Here is a 21,178-nt window from a genome sequence, read left to right as displayed (position 1 = left end):
ATTCATGTCCCTGTCAGTTGTGCACCTCTATCACCATCTCTCTCAATGTAGTCAGAAACCTCATCTACATAGATACCAAATAGAGTAGGAGAGAGCGGGCAGCCCTGCTTCATCCCAATAGTGGAGTAAACCGGTGTGGATAGACCCTCTGGGGTGCGTACATGTCCCACTACTGACCTGTATAATGCCATGACCACCCAAACACTGTGGGTACTCCCATCTGCTGTAATCTGCGCATCAATCTAGCTCTGGGCACTGTGTCAAATGCTTTGCGGAAATCCACAAAGTTGCAATAGATCCGTCTCTCACGCGATCTGCCCTCCTCAATGATGGATTTGAGTGTCAAGATATGGTCAAGAGTAGAAAAACCCCTCCTGAAACCTGCCTGCCTGGCTGCACGTATCTCCTCCCTCTCTGCCCATCTACTCAGCTGCTGCTCAAGAATAGATGCGTACAACCGTGCCAATGTGTGTCCAATCATGATAGTGCGATAGTTCCCAGGCTCCTTAGGGTCTCCCGACTTGCAGATAGGTACAATAGTAGATAGGCTCCAAGTATCAGGCAAGCCCTCACACATGGCACGGTTAAACATAACTGCTAGAAGCTCTGCTAGTAAATCTCTGGCATGCGTGAAATGCTCAGCCACTAAGCCATCATGATCATATGCTCTCCTAGTCCTCATGCTGTCAATGGCCTTCCTCACTATCTCAGCGGTGAAAAAAGCACATGTGTGTGGGCATGGATCGGGAAGGGGGGGCTGCTCAGGAACTGTGTACAAAGATGATGCATACTGGCCCCAAGCCTTTGTAGAAGTGATGGCAAGGGGGGGGGGGGGGGGGGGGGAGTGCTCATGAAAGAGCCTCCATGCCTCACGTGAGTCCTTACTCAAGAATAGCTGGTATAGATCCTGCTCTAGGCGAGCCAAAAATCCCCTTTTCTTCCGCCGTACGAGGCGTCGGAAGTCAATCTGTGACTGCCTGTGAGTGATGTCCCCCAAAAGCACCTCCCTCTGAAGTTTAGCTCTAATGTCCCGGCATTCCTCATCATAGGAACTATTTTGGGGCATGCTCCCCGAACGGCGTCTCTGCTCAGGCTGGGTGTGTGGGTATGCCTTTGCTGTGCTGCATCATGTAGTGTCTGTGTTAGTATAGTAGTAAGCTCCTCCAGAGGTCGCCCTGGCTCCTCTGTGCACAGGCGTCTGTAGACCCCATCTATGTATACAGAGTCCGTCTCCCGCGTGAAGGGGGTAGCGAGTAGGGGCTGCTGCCCGTAGCCTGTGTGCTACACTAAACTGAAAAGAAATGGTCAGCGACATAAGAGGATGATCCACTGCCACACCAACAGGTCTGGGTCCAACCGTGAGGTCCTGGATACTAGAGATGAGACTCGGCTGTGCCATGACATAATCCACTGTGCTGGCTCCATGTTTGTGTGGAAAGCATGTAAAACCCCCCGCAGCGGGAAATCTCTATAGGCCATTCAAGATGGCCAATCCATGTGCAGTCCCCATGTCTATCAAGTGTCGTCCATATTCAGTGTGTTCTCCATCCTGTGATAGTTTGGATAGGCCCGTCTTTGCAACATCCAACTCTCTCAGCATCTCCTCTAAAGTATCATAAAATATTGTCCGATGATGGGCAGTCCTATCATTGAAATCCCCTAGAATGATGATGTCACCATCTCTAGAGAACTCCCATATGTCATCATCCAGAATAGAGAAGGGGGACTGTCCTCTGGGTGGTGCATAAACTGACGTACTCGGGGGAAAGTAGCAAATAGCAATGTAAAGATATCTGCCTGTCTCTGCTCTCAATCTCACCCACATGTACCTAGCTTGCTCATCCCTACGGGCTATATGTATCAATGGCTGCAACTCCTCTTGAATAACACTGCCACTCCTCCTGAGCCCCGCCCTCTGTGCTGAGAGTGTGTGCATAGTCTAGCATCAATATCCCTGCCTAGGTATTTACCTGCACGTGAAGCACCTCTTATAAGTGAGTTATTAACTTATTTATATGTGACATTTAGCCAGCATTATAGAAATCGTGGGTTTTTATTGGCATTGCCCAACCAAGCTTAATTCCATATGTAAGTGACCCTAGGGGTCACTTCTCAAGCATAAGTTAGTACCCGCAGTACCCTAGGGGCAACCAACCCCTCAACACCACAACCTTGGCATTTTGTCATCAACAGGACTAGTGTTTTCAGCATCAACATTTTTGCTTCAGCATCCCCAACGCTTGCAGTAGCTTGCAAAAATACCCCTGCAAAGGAGGCAGAAAATCAACCCTCAATGATCAAGGAGCTCAAAAGCATTAACGAGCATGTGAAAACTCTACGAGAAGAGGAAGAGCAAAAGGCACGAACAATCTCTTCGTGGGTGGAGCACCTATTCAAAACACAAGAGAAGGTTGATAAAGCTGAAAAGTGGATCGACAACGCAAAGAAAGGAAAACATAAGATGCTTGAAGCCACACAGACATCGACTATCATCAATATGACAATTGAGGAGGAGCAAAAGAGAAAGACTAGAGCTATTCATGTGCGTGTTACAGGTCTCAAAGACACGGGAAAAGTAGAAGAAAAAGTGCAAGACCTCTTGAAGCGCATGGGTATTCTGAACCCACACACACAGGTGCTTGGAGAGTTGGCAAGAAGGGAAGTGATGAGAAAGGAAGGCCCAAGGAAAGAGCACTCATTATACACTTCCCTACACTGGAAGCTAGGAAGGAATTCCCATAGAAGAGACCAACACTCCAGCAAACTGAGATATTTTTGGGTGATAACCTCACTCTAACACAGGTAGCACACATGCAAGAGCTGATGCTAGAGATCAAGGCGGCGAGGGAGAAAGGGAAAATTTCTTTCTACAGGGGAGGGAGAGTAGTGGTGGTGAAAAAACGCACCGCATGACGGTGTGAGACCTATGGGATCAACCTTAAAATGGCAGCATGGAATTGTAACGGATCAATGAAGCTAGATGTAGGCGCATTTGAGAATAGCTTTAAGGGAAGAGACATTATTTTTTACTTGGAAACGCATCAGACTCTTGGCGGCACATTACCTAGAGTGACGGGATACCGTTAGGAGACTACTTGTAGGCAAGAAATGAGATCAAGGCATAGAGGACGGGGATCAGGAGGTGTGGCAGTCCTATTCAAGGAGGAGCTGCAACCCTTCATTCAAATTGTTCGCAAGGATGAGCGCGCTAGATATATGTGGATCAGAGTGACAGCAGAGACAAGGAGACCGCTCTACATTGCAATATGCTATTTTTTCCCCATCACATCTCATTATCCATCACCCAAGGGGGAGTCACCCTACATGATATTGGATGAGGACATATGGGAGTTCTCTAGGGATGGAGATGTCATTCTTTTGGGAGACTTCAATGCCAGGACGGGCCAGTCTCAGACAGCTTTCCAAAATACCTCAAAGGAAATGTTGAGAGAATTGGATGTCAGTGATATGGGATTGGCCAGGTGTTCACCTCATGAAGAGCACACTAGATACGGGGGATATCTGACAGATTTGGGGACTGCACGTGGATTGGCCATCTTGAATGGCCTCCACAAATTTCTAGCGTCCAATGGGTTCACTTGCTTTCCTCATAGACATGGGGCCAGCACAGTGGATTATGTTTTGGCTCAGCCCAGTTTCATAACATCTATTCAGGACTTCACAGTCGGGCCCAGGCGTATTGGGGTAGCAGTAGATCATGCCCTCCTCACGTTTACCGTCTCATTCCAATTCAGCAGAGCTCGATTGGCATAAAACACCTACGCATACCCGATACACTTTTACTTCACAGACTGATTCTGTCTACATAGATGGTATCTACAAACTTATGCACAAAGGATCTGGGAAGACCTTTGGGGGAGCTCACTTATATATCGACAGAGACACTACAGGATACAGCAGCAGAGGCACACCCCCATACTGAGCCTGGGCAGCCTCGACGTTTTGGGAGCACACCCCAAAATAGCTGGTATGATGAGGAGTGCAGAGAGACGAGAGCCCTACTTCAGAGGGAGGTCCTTCTAGGTGTCATTTCTCACAGGTAGTCACGGATTGCTTCTCGGCGTTTGGTACAACGAAAGAAGAGGGCGTTTCTAGCTCGGCTAGAGCAAGACTTATATCAGTTGTTTTTGAGCCAGGATTCCGGCGAGCCATGAGTTGTTTTTCAGAGGCACACCCCCATACTGAGCCTGGGCAGCCTCACGTTTTGGGAGCACACCCCAAAATAGCTGGTATGATGAGGAGTGCAGAGAGACGAGACCCCGACTTCAGAGGGAGGTACTTCTAGGTGTCATTACTCACAGGTAGTCACGGATTGCTTCTCGGCGTTTGGTACAACGAAAGAAGAGGGCGTTTCTAGCTCGGCTAGAGCAAGATTTATATCAGTTATTTTTGAGCCAGGATTCCGGTGAGCCATGAGTTGTTTTTGAGCCAAGATTCAGGCGAGGTATAGCGACTCTTCCATGAGCACTCTCTCCCATCGATCATCACTGCTATGGAGGTATGGGGTCAGTATGCCACCTCTTCCAGATCCGCTAGAGCGATGCCCACACACATGTGCTTTCTTTACCGCCGAGATGGTAAAGAAAGCACATTGACAGGATGAAGACTAGGAGAGCATATGATCACGATGGCCTCATACCATAGCATTTTATACACGCCAAAGATTTGCTTGCAGAGCTTCTAGCAGTGATGTTCAATCGTGCCATGTGTGAGGGCCTAACTGATACTTGGAGTTTGTCCACGATTGTACCTATCTTCAAGTCAAGGACCCTATGGAGCGAGGGAACTACCGCACTATCATGATCGGACCCACATTGGCACGGTTGTACGCAACCATCCTTGGGCAGTAGTTGAGTAGATGGGCAGAGATAGAGGATGTAAGAGCAGCACGACATGCGGGTTTTAGGAGAGGTTTCTCTACTCTTGATCATATCCTGACACTTAGAGCCATTATTGAGGAGGGGAGATCACGTGGTAGACGGCTCTATTGTTGCTTTGTGGACTTCCGCAAAGCCTTCGATACAGTGCCCAGAGCTAGATTGATGCAAAGACTGCAAGAGATGGGGGTTCCAAAAGAGTTGATTTAGGGGAGCATGGCTCTATACAAGTCAAAAGTGGGGCATGTACGCACTCCAGAGGGGATTTTTGATTTGGTTCACTCCACTATTGGGGTGAAACAGGGCTTCCCGCTATCTCCTACACTATTTGGCATGTATGTGGATGAGGTTGCTGACTACATTGAGAGGGATGGTAATAGAGGAGCACAATTGGCACGGACATGGATCCCAATACTGCTATATGCTGATGAAATTGTGTTGATTTCCGACTCCCTGGAGGGGATGTAGCATCATTTAGATGCTTTGTACACATTTGCCAACGATAGTGGATTGTCTGTTAATCTAGGGAAAACCAAGGTTATGGTGTTTTAACACAACACCTGAGAGAGAAACTGAAATGAAGTGAAATGTTATATTAACGTCTTCAAAAAGCCAAAGTGACCTATGAGACCAGAAAGTTACAATGCGGTGTATTTGATACAAAGTCAGATTAACAAAATAAGTTAAACTAGGATAACCAAATATAAATAGTGCGGAATCCTAAACTAAGCTGATAGGTGTGAAAGGTGAAAGCGTGAAAAAAGAGAGAGAGAGAGAGAGAGAGAGAGAGAGAGAGAGAGAGAGAGAGAGAGAGAGACAGAGAGAGAGACTAAATACAAAGTATTAAATAAACTTCTTAGGAGCATTCTGGGTGTTTGGCTAGAATGCTTCTAATCCTTTGTTGTAGTCTCCTCCGGGGAAGTGTGCTTCTGCATCTTGGTCGTGGTCGTCTCGATTTCCTAAGCTCAATCGCTCTGTCAATTAGGGTGCCTTTGGTATGAATGTGGGTACTCCTTTGTGCTGGCTGCTGGCCTCTTGCTTCCCCTTCCACTCCTGCTTCTCTCGATCCGAAGAAATCTGTGATCTGCCTCTGAGGTTGTAGTGCTCTTTGTCTTCTCATTAGATTATCCCTGTGCCGATGTAGTTCCAGTAGGTACAAGCCTAAGCATCTTTGATCTTGGTATTGCATGATTCTATCTAGAGGTCCAAAGCCTTCTTTAAAGAGGCAATGAAAACGCCCACGTATCTCATAGTATACTGTGCAGTGGCATATATAGTGTAATTCTGTCTCCGGCTCCATTTCGCATAACTTGCAAATTCTGCTCTCAGGTGGGATTCCCCTAAATCTGCCAAATTCAATTTCCAATTGGTGTGAGGATGTACGAATCTGACCAATAGCACATCTCAAACCATGAGACAGGTGGGTATCCATGTAACTCGGACGAATCACAAATCCATCTTCAGATAGTTGTAGGAAGTTTTCTTTGTAGTCGGCCATCTTCGTGCCCAATTCTTGTGTAGGGTCTACCCATGTCCTCTTAGTATCCAACTGTATAAGATCCTGTTAGATGATTTTATTAATCTCCGTTCGTGTGAATTCAAGTGATGGAGAGCCTCAAGAGAGTATTGGAAGGGGGGTAATCTTTCCATACTGAACCCGTGTCTCTGAAACCACGAAGACAGTTGCGCATACCAGCATGATGTATCTCCTTTCATTGCTAACTGTCGAGAGGATTTGAGGGCCAATCTAGTATATCGGCAATTATTTGTATCCCACAAACCATGTATAAAGGACACTGATCTGGTAAGAGCTTCAATTTCTATTGGAGGGGCCGCTAGTTCCGCTCGGGTAATCGCGTGTGGTACGGAGGCCTTGGCTCTAATCATTCGGGAAATCATAGATACCAAAGGTCTCTCCATTGACTTCCAATTATCCTGATCCAAAAATGGTCCCCAAATCTGGATCCCATAAAGCATAGTTGAAGCCACCACAGTATCAAAGAGCCAAAGTTTTGTTCGTGGTTCCTGAAACTGCACTTGTGAACACATCCTCTCCAACCCTCCCAAGGCCGTAGAGGCTCTGGATAATCTAGCATCCGCTGCTTTCTTAAGAGTAAACTTCGGTCCTACAAATACCACCCCAAGGTATGTGTATGCATCTGTGTACTCTACTGTATCCTAGCCATATGCAAATGTAGGTGCCGATTTCCTAACCCACTGCGGTGTGGTGTTAAACACCATAACTTTGGTTTTACCCAAGTTTACCGACAATCCACTGTCCTCCGCGAATTTATGTAATGCATCTAGTTGCCTCTGCATTCCATCTGGTGATTCTGCTATCAATACAATATCATATGCATACAACAACAAAGGGATCCATGATCCTGCAAGTTGAGCACCTTTGTCACCTTCTCTTTCTATGTAATCTGATACCGCATCTATGTACATACCAAATAAAGTAGGGGACAGTGGGCATCCCTGCTTTACTCCAACGGTGGAATGAACAATGTCGGAATCCCCTACTAGAGTACGTACATAACCAGTTAGTGACCCGTATAAGGCCATGATCCCCCAAATAATCTCTTTGGGGACCCCCTAACTCTTGCATCCTGCACATCAATCTGGCCCTTGGTACTGTATCAAAAGCTTTCCAAAAATCCACAAAGCAACAATACATCCTTCTCCCGTTTGCTCTTCCTTCCTCAATAATGGCTCTGAGCGTAAGAATATGATCTAAAGCGGAATAACCCCTTCTGAATCCAGCTTGTGCTGTTGCCCTTATGCCCTCATTCTCTGCCCATCTACTCAATTTTTGTTCAAGAATGGATGCGTACAGTCGGGTCAAAGTGTGACCTACCATAATGGTACGTTAGTTCTCGGGTATCATAGGATCCCCTGACTTGAAAATAGGTACGATAGTAGATAATTTCCTTAGAGAGAGAGAGGAGCAGGGGTGTCCTCTTTCCCATAGTCTCATCATTGTACATGATTCGTCATCTGGAGTATATTGGCTTGCCAGCCTTTCACCATCTCTCTCTCTCTCTCTCTCTCTCTCTCTCTCTCTCTCTCAGCGACCGATGCTGGATCTCCTGTGATCTAGCTATTCCAGCTAACTGTTGTAGCTGCTTAGTCCACAGCCAGCAGTCTAGGATTCCATAGTATTTTATTTTGTCATTTTGTCATCTTGTTACTCTGACTTTGTATCAGATCCACCACATTGTAACTTTCTGGTCTCATAGGTCACTTTGGCCTTTTGAAGACGTTAATATAATATTTCATTTCATCTCTCTCTCTCTCTCTCTCTCTCTCTCTCTCTCTCTCTCTCTCTCTCATTTCATTTCATTTCTCGCTCTCTCTCTCCACCTGCGCGCTACCTTTCTCGTCGAGTTGTCCACTTGTGCGCTGCCTCACCTGAGCCTTGCTTGCGCGCTGCCGAGCTGTCTCACTTGCGCGAGCTGCACTGAGCCCACCTGCACGCTGGATATCGAGAGTATGGCTTCTGTCCTTGTTTTTCATTAGCGTCTGCAATAGGCTACTGCGCAGGGGCTTTGTGTGGATACAGTAAGGCACAGCTGGTTCGGTACCCGCAGGGAACCAGCGAGGCTCGGGCAGGTTGGAAGTCTTCTCGCCGTGGGCTGACCCAATAAGGGGGCCGAGTGTTGTTTGCTATTAACAGGTGTAGATGCTTGAGCAAGAGCTGCGTGCTCTGGTTTCTATGGGCAGGTACAGGTGACAACAGCATAATACCAAGGGGCTGAGCCTTTGACTTTGGCGGTACTGGTCGAGCGCCCGCAGTGGGCTGAGTTGATGTATACACCCGCATCGGGTTGTGGTATTTTGTTTTCTCCGCCTGGACTCTGTCGAGCCAGAGCGCCGAGCTGTTTTGGAGGTTATGTTGATTTCTCGAGTGGGCCACGAACCCACATCTTTGTATGCCAGTAGTTGGGTGAGCCAGCCTGCTCCGATCCCTCACCATTTTGTATTGTAAGCCGTGGTGGGCTCGCCGAGCTGAGGAGGATATACCCTCGCTCGCCTATCCTTGTTTTTGGATTGGTTTCTAGTGTGCCCTGTCTGCATGGACTCAGCCGAGCCAGAGCATCGAGCTATACCCACATCGCCAATGGAGGCCATGAGCGCTTCGCCAGTGGAGGCCATGATCATTTCACCAGTATGTAAGCCCCATACGAAGGCAACTTTTGTGCTTACAAACTAGCGGATAACACAAATGGAAAGGGAGATGAAAGAATGGAAAGCAGAGACGGAGGGATGGTGGAAAGAGAAAGCCAACCTTCTTCAAATGTTTCTCAATGAAGGCGCGCAATGGAAGAAGGAGAAAGAGGACTTGCACGTAGAGCTACAAGCATTTAAGGTGGATTCACAAGCACTTAGAGAAGAGGTCACAGCCCTCAAGCGAGAGCTTGCGGATAGAGTAAGCAGTGCATTGGAAGAAGGGGAATTTCAGCCCTCGGTGATAGACAAGATCAAGGTCATCAAGGAGCAGGTATGGATGATCACAGAGGAGGAGAAAGAGAAGGTGGTAAAGACGTCTTCGTGGATGGATGTGATCACGAAGATGCAGAAGAAGGCGGATGAGGCCAAGAAATGGATAGAAGTCGCTAAGAAAGGGAAAGGGAAAGAAACCACATCCGTCCCCACTCCTACAATCATCAACATAACTCTAGAAGAAGAGCAGCGAAGGGAAACTAGAGCCTTGCATATAAGAGTAACCGGTCTAAAAGACCGAGATGATGTGGAAGGGGAAGTCGAAGAACTTCTCCGCATGATGGGTAGTGAGGCTACTCATACAAAGGCATGGAGGGTAGGGAAGAAGACACAAGGCAATGGGGTGACTTTCAAAAGGGAGAGCTTTAATCATCCATTTCCCATCCATGGAGGCAAAGAAGGACCTCTTGAAGAAGCGCCCTACACTAAAGAAAACCCTTGGAGATGACCTCACTCTCACACAACTTGCACATATGAGAGGTAATGCCAGAGATTCAAGCGGCAAGGGAGAAGGGAAAGACGGCCTTCTACAGAGATGGCCGGGTGGTGATTGTAGAGCGGCGCTCCACATGACGGTGCGAGACCTATGGGACCACACTCAAAGACGCCACATGGAATTGTAATGGATCTATGCGCCTTGATGTGGGTGCTTTTGAGGATAGTTTTATGGGAAGAGACATCGTCTTCTACTCTGAGACACATCAAGCCCCGGGGCAATCTATGCCTCACATTAGTGGATATAGATGGGAGACAGCCTGTAGACAGGAGACACGATGAGAGCACAGCATAGTGACATAAAAACCTGTTTCAGCCCTTTGAAACCCCGAAACGACGAAACGGCCAAAACGTTTCAAAGAAACGAATTGATTTTTTTTTGTTTGCCCCCTTTTGACCAGTTAACCTCAAACCACCCGTTTGGGGATTTTTTAAGCCATGCACATAAGCTGCCTCAAAAAATCGATAGAATTTTTTGACCCTCACACACATCAAATAATCTCTCTCTCTCTGAACCTTACACGTCAGCTTGGCCCCCTCGTCTTTACCTGTACGTTGTTGCAGTTGGCTATTGACTTACCTTGTTCACTTTTGACTCAAGTGTCACATATAGATTTTGGTATTTCACATGTCTAGAAAGGTGAATTTGTATGTGTATAATTATACGAACATACATATAAAATGAAACCTGTATAATTATACGAACATACATATAAAATGAAACCTGTGTTTCACTTTCTTTGAGCTCCGAAACGAAATATTTCAGAAACCTCGAAACCCCGAAACGCACGAAACCCCGAAATGTTTCATGTCACACTGCTCCCCAATGCCTACACCTAGCTGACATTGGTTGTGCTCATGTGCAATCAGAGGGTATGCAACTAATCTAAGTGCCTGGACATGCACGTCTTGCATACAGGCTCACAAGGGTGCCAGAAGGATGCAATTAATGAGGTCCTCAATAGCACGCCATCAAGTATGAGTCTCATATGATTAATGAAGGATGCGAAGATGATTTGGGATCGTCTTGCCTCTTTATATGATCAAGGGTCTCCGGTGAAGCGGATTGCTTTCGAGGTGTAGTTGTGGACTTTGGATTCCAAGCAGACAACCATGAGGGACCGCATCAACAAGATGTAGGAACTCCAATAGGAAATACTTCATATGGGCAAGAAGATCAGTTTGTAGGACACGGCCATTCAGCTTTTGGTTCAATTACCTCCTTGTTACATCAACTTCGTTGATCACGAGTGGTCGCTCGAACACTAATGGTATTGGACCAGGAGAGCGGCTCAATGAGGAGAGGAAGTCAGGTTCCGTAGCCTTGACCAGTACTTTCAACAACGGGTGTTGAGAAGGAAGCTTTGAAAGTTGAGCGGCATTTCGACAATTGTGGAGAGAGGCCATTATTGGTGGAAGTGTTTGAAGCGGGTTGGAGAGTCTTCTTCTTTGGCTGCAGTAAAGGCCCCAACCTTTGTCCATCTTGAGATATACCTTTTGTGGCTTTACCAGCAACATCGAAGGTTGAGACAATTCTTGCGGTTGGAGACTCTCGAGATTAGAGCCTTGATAATGGTGCTTCACGGCACATGACACCTTTAAAAGATCAATTATCCAACCTGCAACGACAGTGTGTCTCTATCTTCATTGGTGACTAATCGATGATACCCATTCACAACGAGGGCACTATGGAGTTTGATACCATACGATAGAGGGGGGATGCATTTCTTCAAGGTACTTTATGTTCCAAAGTTTGGCTTCCATCTTATTTCAGTGCACGAGGTGTGCAAGTTGGGGATGGATGTGGTCTTTCATAGAGGACTTAGTTGCTATTTGGATCGTGACTCTATCAAGGAGGTCAAAGGGGGACACAATGAAGCATGGTCTCTACAAGCTTCGGGCTCTTTCTTTAGGTACAGGCTCTCCTATAGGTGATCTCTGGTATTTTCGGTTTGGCCACTTGAATATTGATGCTCTTCATCATGCTTTTCGTGATCAAATGATAAAAGGCTTACCAGGCGTTCAGAGTAAGCAAGGACAATGCACTTCGTGCATACGTGAGAAGTAGCATAGAGAGGCTATTTTAAAGCACCCTACATGCCGAGCTACTGCAGTTTTGGAGTTGGTTCACATTAACCTTTGTGGACCTATGCAAACTTCATCTTTAGGCGGAGCTTTATAGCTTATGTTTGCCAGTGGATGATTTCAGCTGGTGGGAGAGCTGCTAGTGTTTACTGATTCTTCTGCTCATGGAACACAGTTCCCTCGTACCATGCGAGTTTGGTTAGAGTCGGCAGCTATTCGAGCTTTGCGTTGTCCTCATGACTATTACTTCTTTGGGTACAGTTGCCTGTGCTTTTGGTCCAAGGTTGTCCACGTTCGACGTACGGGACGTTCCGTACGTTCCGTACGACTCGTATGTTCCGTACATGAGTCGTCCGTTTTTTTTTTTTTTTTGTGTGGGAATGTTTTGCATCTCGACTGCATTTGAACAAGAGCCCAATGGCTGCATTGGCTCAAACCACCATGACCTATGTGCGACGAGGCTTGGGTAGCGGATCTACTATGGCCGCCACCACTTTGGAGATCATGATTCTTCTTTCTTCGGACATTGCCGTTTCCAATGTCCATGGACAGATCTTTCATGTTCTAACTTGTAAGACTTAAGTTACAAGTATTTAGTACTAAGCAGTGTTAGAAAAAAGCCGGGGTCTAGTGTATTTTAACCGGTTGAAATTATAAAATCCCGGTTAGATTTTGAGCTTGCCTCTAAGAAAACCGGCAAATTTACACAAGTTTTAGTGTAATTACCGGCAAAAGCTTCAAATTTTGACCTGAAAACTCAAGTTTTCCCTTATTTTGATCGGTTAGGAAAAATGTTTGTTTCTAGCCCTGGTACTAAGTACTAAGGTCGATGTCATGACTCATATGATCTATCATGTGTAAGACGCATGATTTTTTTTTGCATCGTACGTTACGTCACAGTACGTCTAATTTTTTTTAGTTCGATTAGTACCGCACGTCTTCGTACGTGTACCCGTCGTACGTGTCAACTATGTTTTGGTCTAGGACAACTCCGATCTTAACATCTTGATGTTGATGCTCTTCCGTCAGTTACTTTCACCCCACGGCTTGGGGCCAAGTGACCTTGGCGTTAGTCAGATGCATGACTTTGTGGTTCTCAGTTGCCTTTTGATGTGTTACTTTTTGGTTGCCAATTGCCATCTTTTCTACTTGATATGGATTCACGCATTGCTACATGGAATGTCAGTGGTTTGCATCACACTAGTAGCATTGGCCCGAGGGAGAATTTTCTTAGATGCGATTTGCGCATTCATGTAGAGAGAGTTGTGGATGCAATTCTTGAGCAGGAGCACAAGCTATGCACTGACTCGCATTTTCATCATTGGAGACTATAACAAAGAGTTCCTGATTCACTTTGGTTTAAGATAACATGCTTATTCCATCCAATTCTGCACATGTAACTTGCATTTTTATCAGTGGAGAGTATGATGAGGAGTGTTCCTGATTCACCTTGGTTTATGCTTCCATGCTGAATCCATCTGAAAATTCTGCACGTGTTTGAAGTTAGAGTTGTTTAAGCACTTCAGCATCGTAATAATGCAACACAAATGCTCAAGGTGTGCTTTACTTTTTCTGCATTTTGTGTTGTTTTTGTTTTTAAAGGAGGTGGTGTTCTTGGAGAAGGGCTTGCTACAGGTGGTGGATTTTTGTCAGCCGACTACACTACAGGTAAGAGGGCTTTGTGAAACCTTACAGTTTCTTTTGGTCACTGGTTTATAACTCACATTGAGTTTAAACAGGGGGTGGTGGATTCATTCCAGAGGACTCAACAACAGGTAAGAGGCCTGTTACAGATTACAATAATTTTTATGCTATGGAAATCGAACAAGGCTTAATTACCCTTCATGGTGATACTTTTGATATGCATGCATGCAGCAGGTGGAGGATTTTTCCCCGAGGAAAGAACAGGTTAAAGATCCACTATTAGAGTATTTTGTCTACATTTTCCTCTTTTCCATCGACTGACAAGCACTAACCTTTTCAGGAGTAGGGCCTTCTGAAGGAAATAAGCAAACCCCAAAGAAGCGCAAATTCCCTACAATTTTTTATGCAACGTAGGCTTGAGACTTCTAATGTTTAATCTACTCTGCAAGTTCGGAAGCTTATGAGTTTTTCCTCGTTTGGACTTGTGATCTCATCCATGACAGGAGAACACATTCTCAGATTACACAGGTTATACGGGAGTATCGCAAGACCAGCTACAGGGTTCCTATGGCTGTTTTAGTATGTGTTGCTGCAAATTTTTTTTTGTCTGCTCTCTCCATGGTTATTGCACCCCCTTTTGGTGAATTTTTTGCTAGATGCTCCTGCTTTGGAAAAAAAAGTTAAGCTGCCAACCAGAAAGAAAAAATACATGTTGATGTGCTAGTTAACTTGTAAAGTTGTCTTTGTTACAGGCAGCACGCAAGCATTACTGCACCAACAAGCAGGTGTGTAAGAAAAAAAACATTGATGAGGAATGGTTCGTAGTTATTCCACGTCAATTTATATCACATACGAAGATTAATTTTGAATGCCAATAAATTCTTCCACTGTGTTTCCAGCAAGCTTCTCCTCAAGGATTCAGAGCGTTCATGCTTTCAGTTCAAGTATGTTCCATATACACCTTGCTGCTACTATTTGCTTGGTTCATGCATCGATAAGCTGGGTTGCTTGCTGTTAGGAATGTCCATAAGGTGAAAAGTCATTATTCTCTCCAAAAAGGGGGTGTTCATGAGATTCATGACATTGAGGATCTTGTGGGTATCGGAAACTCTGTCAGAGGTAGCTTGTTTGTTTTTCATTTTGATGTAAGCTATTGTTGAAATTGATATTCACTGTGATGTTCATGGATGGTTGTATTTTGCAGGATGTGCATACTTTGCTGCTAGGTCTTTAGCTCTGGATGCAGAGATAGTCTTTTGTCCATATGGTTACCTTCTGAATCCGGTCATAAGAAATGCGATGGAAATAAATCTTGATGGATCCATTGTAATTTTGGATGAAGCACAGTAAGAATTTAGAAGCATTCACTTTTGTGAGTCACTTTTGTTTTCTGTATCTTTTAATTTCTTCAAGATTGGTGGTTGATAGGCTTACTATTTGTTGTCATCATAATAATGTTCTCTTCCTGGATCTTGGAGATCGGGGATGTCCTGAGTGTTCGATAAGGTAACCATAAAAAACAGCAGGCTTGTTTATCCTAGATATGATACTGATGATGAACCTTGCTCTTGGTTAAAATCTCTATCCTTGGTTTGTGTGGGGCTTTGCATGTTAGGAGCCCTCTGCCTCTGTCTAGCTCTGATCTTCTCGTTGTGTGTTATCCTGGCGGGGAGTATTTTTCTACATTTTGGATGAACTTTGTGAGCTGATGAGGAACCCGAGTGTGGAGACGTGGTTCAATGTGGATAATTTTTTTGGATTTTAGATACTCGCTTGCATTGCCTATACTGGAGATATGTAGACGCGGAGAGATTACTTTAGCTCCAGTTAGAGTATCAACGCGGAGGCAAGTAGCTAATTCGTTTAGAGGGGGTCATCCTTAGCAAACCCACAAGAGTCTCCAAACCACAGAAGGGACTCTGTAGCAGGCTACAATGTCACTTTCACAGGACACTCAGTTAGTACGGTTGGTCTGGTCTGGTTCACACTGGACAGACTCTCTGGGCTGGGCTGGGCAGTGACACGTGGCAGGGATACGGTGGTCTAGTGGACATTGGGGCCAGGTCACCACCACCACTCAGGGGAGATAGACTCAGGTGCCGTCATTTATGAGCCGTTGGTGGCTCTTTATGGTGATACATATGAGTAGTCGTTTTGGGCCAGTGGCATTATCTGGTACGTAGTAGTCGTCTAGAGTGGGTCTTTACACAGAGCACGTCTTCACCATCCCTGCACATCTGAGCCTCGACAACCCCATTGTACCTGTGAGTCCTGGGCTAGAGCTGAGTGTGCTGCCACGCCAGAGTCTGTATCAGTCTTTGAGATAGTCGAGTCATATGTTCTGGTCTGCTGTTGTGTCTTGGTGAGCTCTGTTGACGTCTATTGTTTCCTTTCTGCTCAGTCTGTTTGAGGAGATTCAGTCTGTTTGAGTGAGATTGTCACGCACATTGCACTGAGGACCACCCACTGAAGAGAGCACGACACATTATCTGTGCTACAGGTGCTCTCATTTTGGCAATCACGGTGGGACCTCAACTGAAGTCTCACTCTGTTCACTCTGTTGAGTAGCTGGTTTCTTCGCTTCACCTGTGCAGCTTGTTGGTCTGGTCCAGTTTCACCCTTGACAGCTTAATCTAGCTGGTCTAGTCTCTCGCCTTGCTGGTCTGGTCCTCTCTCGCCCTGGTCCACCCAGTCCTCGTCTTGGTCTAGTCCTCCTCGTCCCTGGTCTAGTCCTTCCTCGTCCTGGTCCAAGCCAGGTGGTCTAGTCACGCGCCCTAGTCTAGTAGAGTCTAGACCAATGTTCAGCCAAGTGAAGGTCGTCTTGCCCAAGTGAAGGTCTTCTTGCCCAAAGCTTGGTGGGGTTGGCAGTTACTGCATGACACATACAAGGAGGTCATTGGAGCGTCAAAGTGCACTACTGAGTCCTCTGAAGTACTACCACAGACGGCGTCAACCCTTGGTGCCTAGTAGAAGCATATTAACCCCATCACCCATACCTACTCATACGGCTATCTCCATTCCTTCGACCGGTTCTACATCCTCTAGGTCACCTTCTCCGGTAAGGCTCTCCCCCATTTAGTGAGCGACAGACTCAAGAGCAAGAGGCCATGGAGGAGCTCACAAGTGTTCTGGCAAAGGTGAACATCAAGTTCCCTACCTTTAAGAGTCTCTCCACAGAGGATGCAGACGACCATGCTTGGAGGTTTGTCTCTCTTTGCAGAGGTCGTGGCCTCAACAGAGAAGACGCATACCTGGTGCTCTTCCCGTCCACCTTGGATGGTCTTGCAGATAAATGGTACCGTCAGTTTGCTGAGAACCACTTTACTACTTGGACCATGTTAAGACAACAGTTCTGTGAAGCCTTCCGACCAGGGGATTATCAAGAGAAGATTCTAGATGAGTTGGCCAACCTATTGCTCCAGCCCAAGGAGACATTTGCAGAGCTCATGACCAGAACAAAGTCCCTGGCCGCCAAGCTGCCTCAGCAACGAGGGGAATTCATGGTGAAGAAGTGGGTAGAGAAGGCTCTGCCTAAGACTTCTCAACAAAAGCTCAGAGAAAGCCTCCGTCCTGAAGCCAATCTAGAGGACTTTGTTGCTACTGCTACTAGAATAGAGGGAGCAAGAATGCAGTTCACTGACTCTCCTCAGTTAGATACTGCCCCTGTACTCGTGGACAGTCCATCAAACCCCTTGACTTCCTTACGAAGGGAACTGGAAGCCCTAAAGTTACAGCGGGCCCTTCAAGAAGAGAGATCCTTCTCTCTCAGACAGGAGAAGCCTTCACATCAAGAGGCTTATGATCAACTTAAAAGAGAGTTAGAAGAGCTCAGGTCTCAGCAGGAGACTAAGGCTATGGTATGGTGTAGTTCATGCCGCTCTCCCGGACACCCTCCACAGGACTGTCCCCTTCGCTCTTATTGCCACTTTTGCGAAAAATCGGGTCATGAAGATAAGGATTGCTACTATCTAAAGGGATTGCACAAAATACAGCAAAGTCTTGGTCCTACTCTCCAACAGGGGTTAGCACCAACATCCAACATGGTTTCCCACTACGGCCATCCCAACTACATGCCACCTTTGCTCAATATCCCTGCTGTCCAAGGTATGTCAAGTACTTTCCCGACTCAAAGTTTTTATAATGCTAATGCCACCTCAACCCCTCAGAGCTTCTACACTTCAGCCTCCAACTCCATGCAGCAACCACCTCGTCCCCCGTTTCGTCCTTCCAATCGGCCCATACTCTGCTACAGATGCGGAGAATATGGGCATTATCAGAGAAAGTGTCCTTTACCTGAGAGGTCCCCTCCTTGTCGTCATTGCCCTGATTCGAAGGATCACTACAGTAAGGATTGTCCCACGCAAAGGGCATTCACGTCTTCAGGCTCGACTCAGAACCAACAAGAATTCACCTTCCCGAAGATAAACTTGATTACTGTGAACACGGTGCCTCAACCATCACCTGCCACTCATGTGGTGAAGCCACTGCAAGTGGAGGAGCCTGCTGGTGTCCTTACTCGGGCACAAAGAGTAGCTCTTGGTCTCAGTCTGCCCACAGGTCCACCTCGCCAATCCCCACTTCCTCAATCTGGTCTACCTGACCCAAAGGACGAGTCCTTCAAAATTGCTCAGAGCAAACCAACTTCCCTGTTATCTGACATTGATGGAGCCTTCTTGGAAGCAGTGGTTGACTTGGAACAGATTAAGGTCCCAAAGGGAGCTCAGTTCGAAGGCGCCAAGCCCACAGCAGAAGCCATTTTGAAGAATACTTTTCAGCAGGTGTCACTATATGACATGCTAAGGCTCGACGCAACACTCAGAAGTGACACCCTGTCAGTCATTTAGTCTCTGTACCCGGGGGCTGGGCCTAGTGGCGGGCACCTCCTTGTACATCCCTCAGAGTCTTATTTGATTTCCTATCCAACTGTTCTCCTCACCGATTATAAAAGTCCTCGTCTCACTGTATCTATTCTTGGGCACCAGCTATCCGGCGTCATCGTTGATGGTGGATCTGGAATGAATTTGATGTCCGAATTCACTATGATGGCCTTAGGTCTACAGCCTACCCGACCTGCTCCTTTCACTGTTACATTGGCCGATCAGAGAACAGTCTACCCAGTGGGCATAGTCGACAAGGTGCCTCTGAAGGTACAAGATTTCACTTTTAACTTGGATTTTGTGGTAGTTAATCTTCCCTAGGTAGAGGGAGGTTATGCCTTGCTGATTGGTAGGCCATGGTTGCGACACACTAAAGTACTTCATGATTGGGGAAACGACGCAATGTGGATACATACTTCTGGCTCCTCGATGCAACCCATTCTCTTAGAAGTTGGTATGGATCCCGTGGTGTAGCATGTTTCCTTGTCAATGGAAACCAAACCTGAACAAGAACAGTCTACTACACCTGAAGGGTCAGATGAAGATCTGCTGGAGTGGTTAGAGGCTACCAAATCTATGCCTTGTTATGGAGTCTCTATTCACTCTTTGCATGAAGGTACACCCTCTTCTAATGTTTCCACAGTAACTAAACCCAATGAACCACCTGAGCCTATGAAGAAGCATAGAAGCAGTAAGAAATCTCGACCACAAGAGTTCACCACCCTTCAAAAATCAGCCTCAGAGATGTCTGCTGCTACGACCAGAACGAAGCTCTGCTCTGGGTCTGGCGAACTCCCTTCACAGAGCCTGGCCTGCTTGACGAATTCCTTACTCTTGATAATTATCTTGCTAATGATAGTTCGTTCTGTCCTTGGCCCTTACCTTGCTCATCATGGTCTGCTACCTCTTCTCCCTTTCCCATCTCCCAACTCTACCCACCTCTCTCTCAACTCGAACCTACCCACCCCCTCCCTTGGCCTTCGCCCTAGTCCCCTCTCACCACCTACCCACTCAACCTCACACCCTCGCCCCTACCCACCCCCTCACCCCTAACCAATCCCCCACTCCCCCTCGCCCCTACCCACCCCCTCACTTCCCCTCGCCCCTACCCTCCCCCTTTCCCCTCGCCCCTACCCTCCCCCTCACCTTCCAGTCGCCCCTATCCTCCCTTGCCCACCCCCTCACTTCCTCTCGCCTCTACCCTCCCCCTTTCCCCTCGCCCCTACCCAAGCCCTCTCGCCCCTAACCAGCCTCCTCGCCCCTACCCTCCCCCCTCATCTTCCCCTCGCCCCTACCCTCCCCCTTTCCCCTCGCCCCTACCCAGCCCCTCGCCACTACCAATCCCCCCTAGCATCAAGAGCCGGTCTAGCGAGTATTCGTCCATTGCCTTGTGATGCAAGCAGAAGCCCAGGCAGACGTGGCAGCACTGAAAATGTGGTATCTGGGCTAGCACAAGTGCGACTTGAGACACATCCGCAGAGAAATCAATCTGAGGCACCAGTAGATCAAATATGGGGGAAAATCAGCGCTTAGGCAAAAGCTCTCAAAGTCATAGTCCACCCACGCTTCCCGGCGGACAACACCTTCGTCATTGCACAATGTCAAGTTCTTGATTGCCGCTCTTGTCTCTGTAGCGCCCAGCTAATGGATAGAATGTATTCAAGGCCTCCCCAAGGGAGCTTTTGAGGAGTGCAAACGCTTTTGTTGGAGCAGTCATTCCTTGGAAGAACAACAGTAGAGACATATGGATGTGAGGTATCATCTGGTCATTCACGCTCAGCTCCACCACCCCGCTGATCCAAATTGGGCCTTCAGTAGCCTTAAGCTTTCCCATCACTATTTAGCAGGCAAACAGCAGGGGATGCGCTTCAACCTTGATTCTTCCATCTTCAGAACCCACAGAGTAGGTATCAAAAACAAGATCATCTTTAGTAGCCTCAAGCTCCCTTTGCAAATTCCCCAGAAATTCTCGTCAAGGAGTCTACATTTCAATCTGCTTCGTGAACCCTTCATGCCCTTCCTCAACAACTACGACCGGCCTCTGCAACTCCTTTAAGAGCCTCTCATATGCCTCCTTCAGAGCAACTACACTTCATTGGTTTTCAGCTCGAGAAGTGCCAAGAGTTTGCTGTAGCTCTTCACACTCTACTTGGAACTTCTTTAAATTCTTTGTCATCATCTCTGCATAAGAATCCACCACCATGTGTTCGAGCAGAGAAACCTCCTCCTCCAAATGTTGATTTGTCTTGCCAGCTGCAATCATTTCTTGCATGGGTGGGCCAAGCACCGGCTTCAAGAATGATGTACATGCTGTACCTATTGGTTTTATTTCACATTTTTTCAGTATTTCCTAGTTTTTTCAATATTTCCTCTCATCGAGACGGTGAGCGGTCTTGTGGCGGGCAACCTGTAGCAGGCTACAGTGTCACTTTCACAGGACACTCAGTTAGTACGGTTGGTCTGGTCTGGTTCACATAGGATGGACTCTCTGGGCTGGGCTGGGCAGTGACACGTGGCAGGGATACGGTGGTCTAGTGGACATCGTGGCCAGGTCACCACCACCACTCAGGGGAGATAGACTTAGGTGCTGTCATTTATGAGCCGTTGGTGGCTCTTTATGGTGATACATATGAGTAGTCGTTTTGGGCCAGTGGCATTATCTGGTACGTAGTAGTC

The 21,178-nt window shown here is 46.9% G+C and overlaps 1 protein-coding gene across 1 annotated transcript in view; it reads left to right on the top strand.

Moving 5' to 3' along the window:
- Nucleotides 1-21,178, top strand: part of LOC147437562 (uncharacterized) — an 89,913-nt gene that overhangs the window by 33,222 nt on the left and 35,513 nt on the right. The window contains exons 2-10 of the mRNA XM_086487076.1: nucleotides 13,584-13,649; nucleotides 13,721-13,756; nucleotides 13,860-13,889; nucleotides 13,966-14,035; nucleotides 14,129-14,204; nucleotides 14,378-14,442; nucleotides 14,525-14,569; nucleotides 14,644-14,744; nucleotides 14,830-14,971. Of these exons, the coding sequence (XP_086343202.1) occupies nucleotides 13,584-13,649; nucleotides 13,721-13,756; nucleotides 13,860-13,889; nucleotides 13,966-14,035; nucleotides 14,129-14,204; nucleotides 14,378-14,442; nucleotides 14,525-14,569; nucleotides 14,644-14,744; nucleotides 14,830-14,971 (631 nt within the window). The remainder of the gene's footprint in view (nucleotides 1-13,583; nucleotides 13,650-13,720; nucleotides 13,757-13,859; nucleotides 13,890-13,965; nucleotides 14,036-14,128; nucleotides 14,205-14,377; nucleotides 14,443-14,524; nucleotides 14,570-14,643; nucleotides 14,745-14,829; nucleotides 14,972-21,178) is intronic.

The sequence above is a fragment of the Adiantum capillus-veneris genome, chromosome 17 (genome assembly GCF_014529385.1).
Source record: "Adiantum capillus-veneris isolate H3 chromosome 17, ASM1452938v2, whole genome shotgun sequence".
NCBI lineage: Eukaryota > Viridiplantae > Streptophyta > Polypodiopsida > Polypodiales > Pteridaceae > Adiantum > Adiantum capillus-veneris.
Note: the sequence above shows the minus strand (reverse complement) of the source record. Positions and strands in the feature narration are given on the sequence as shown.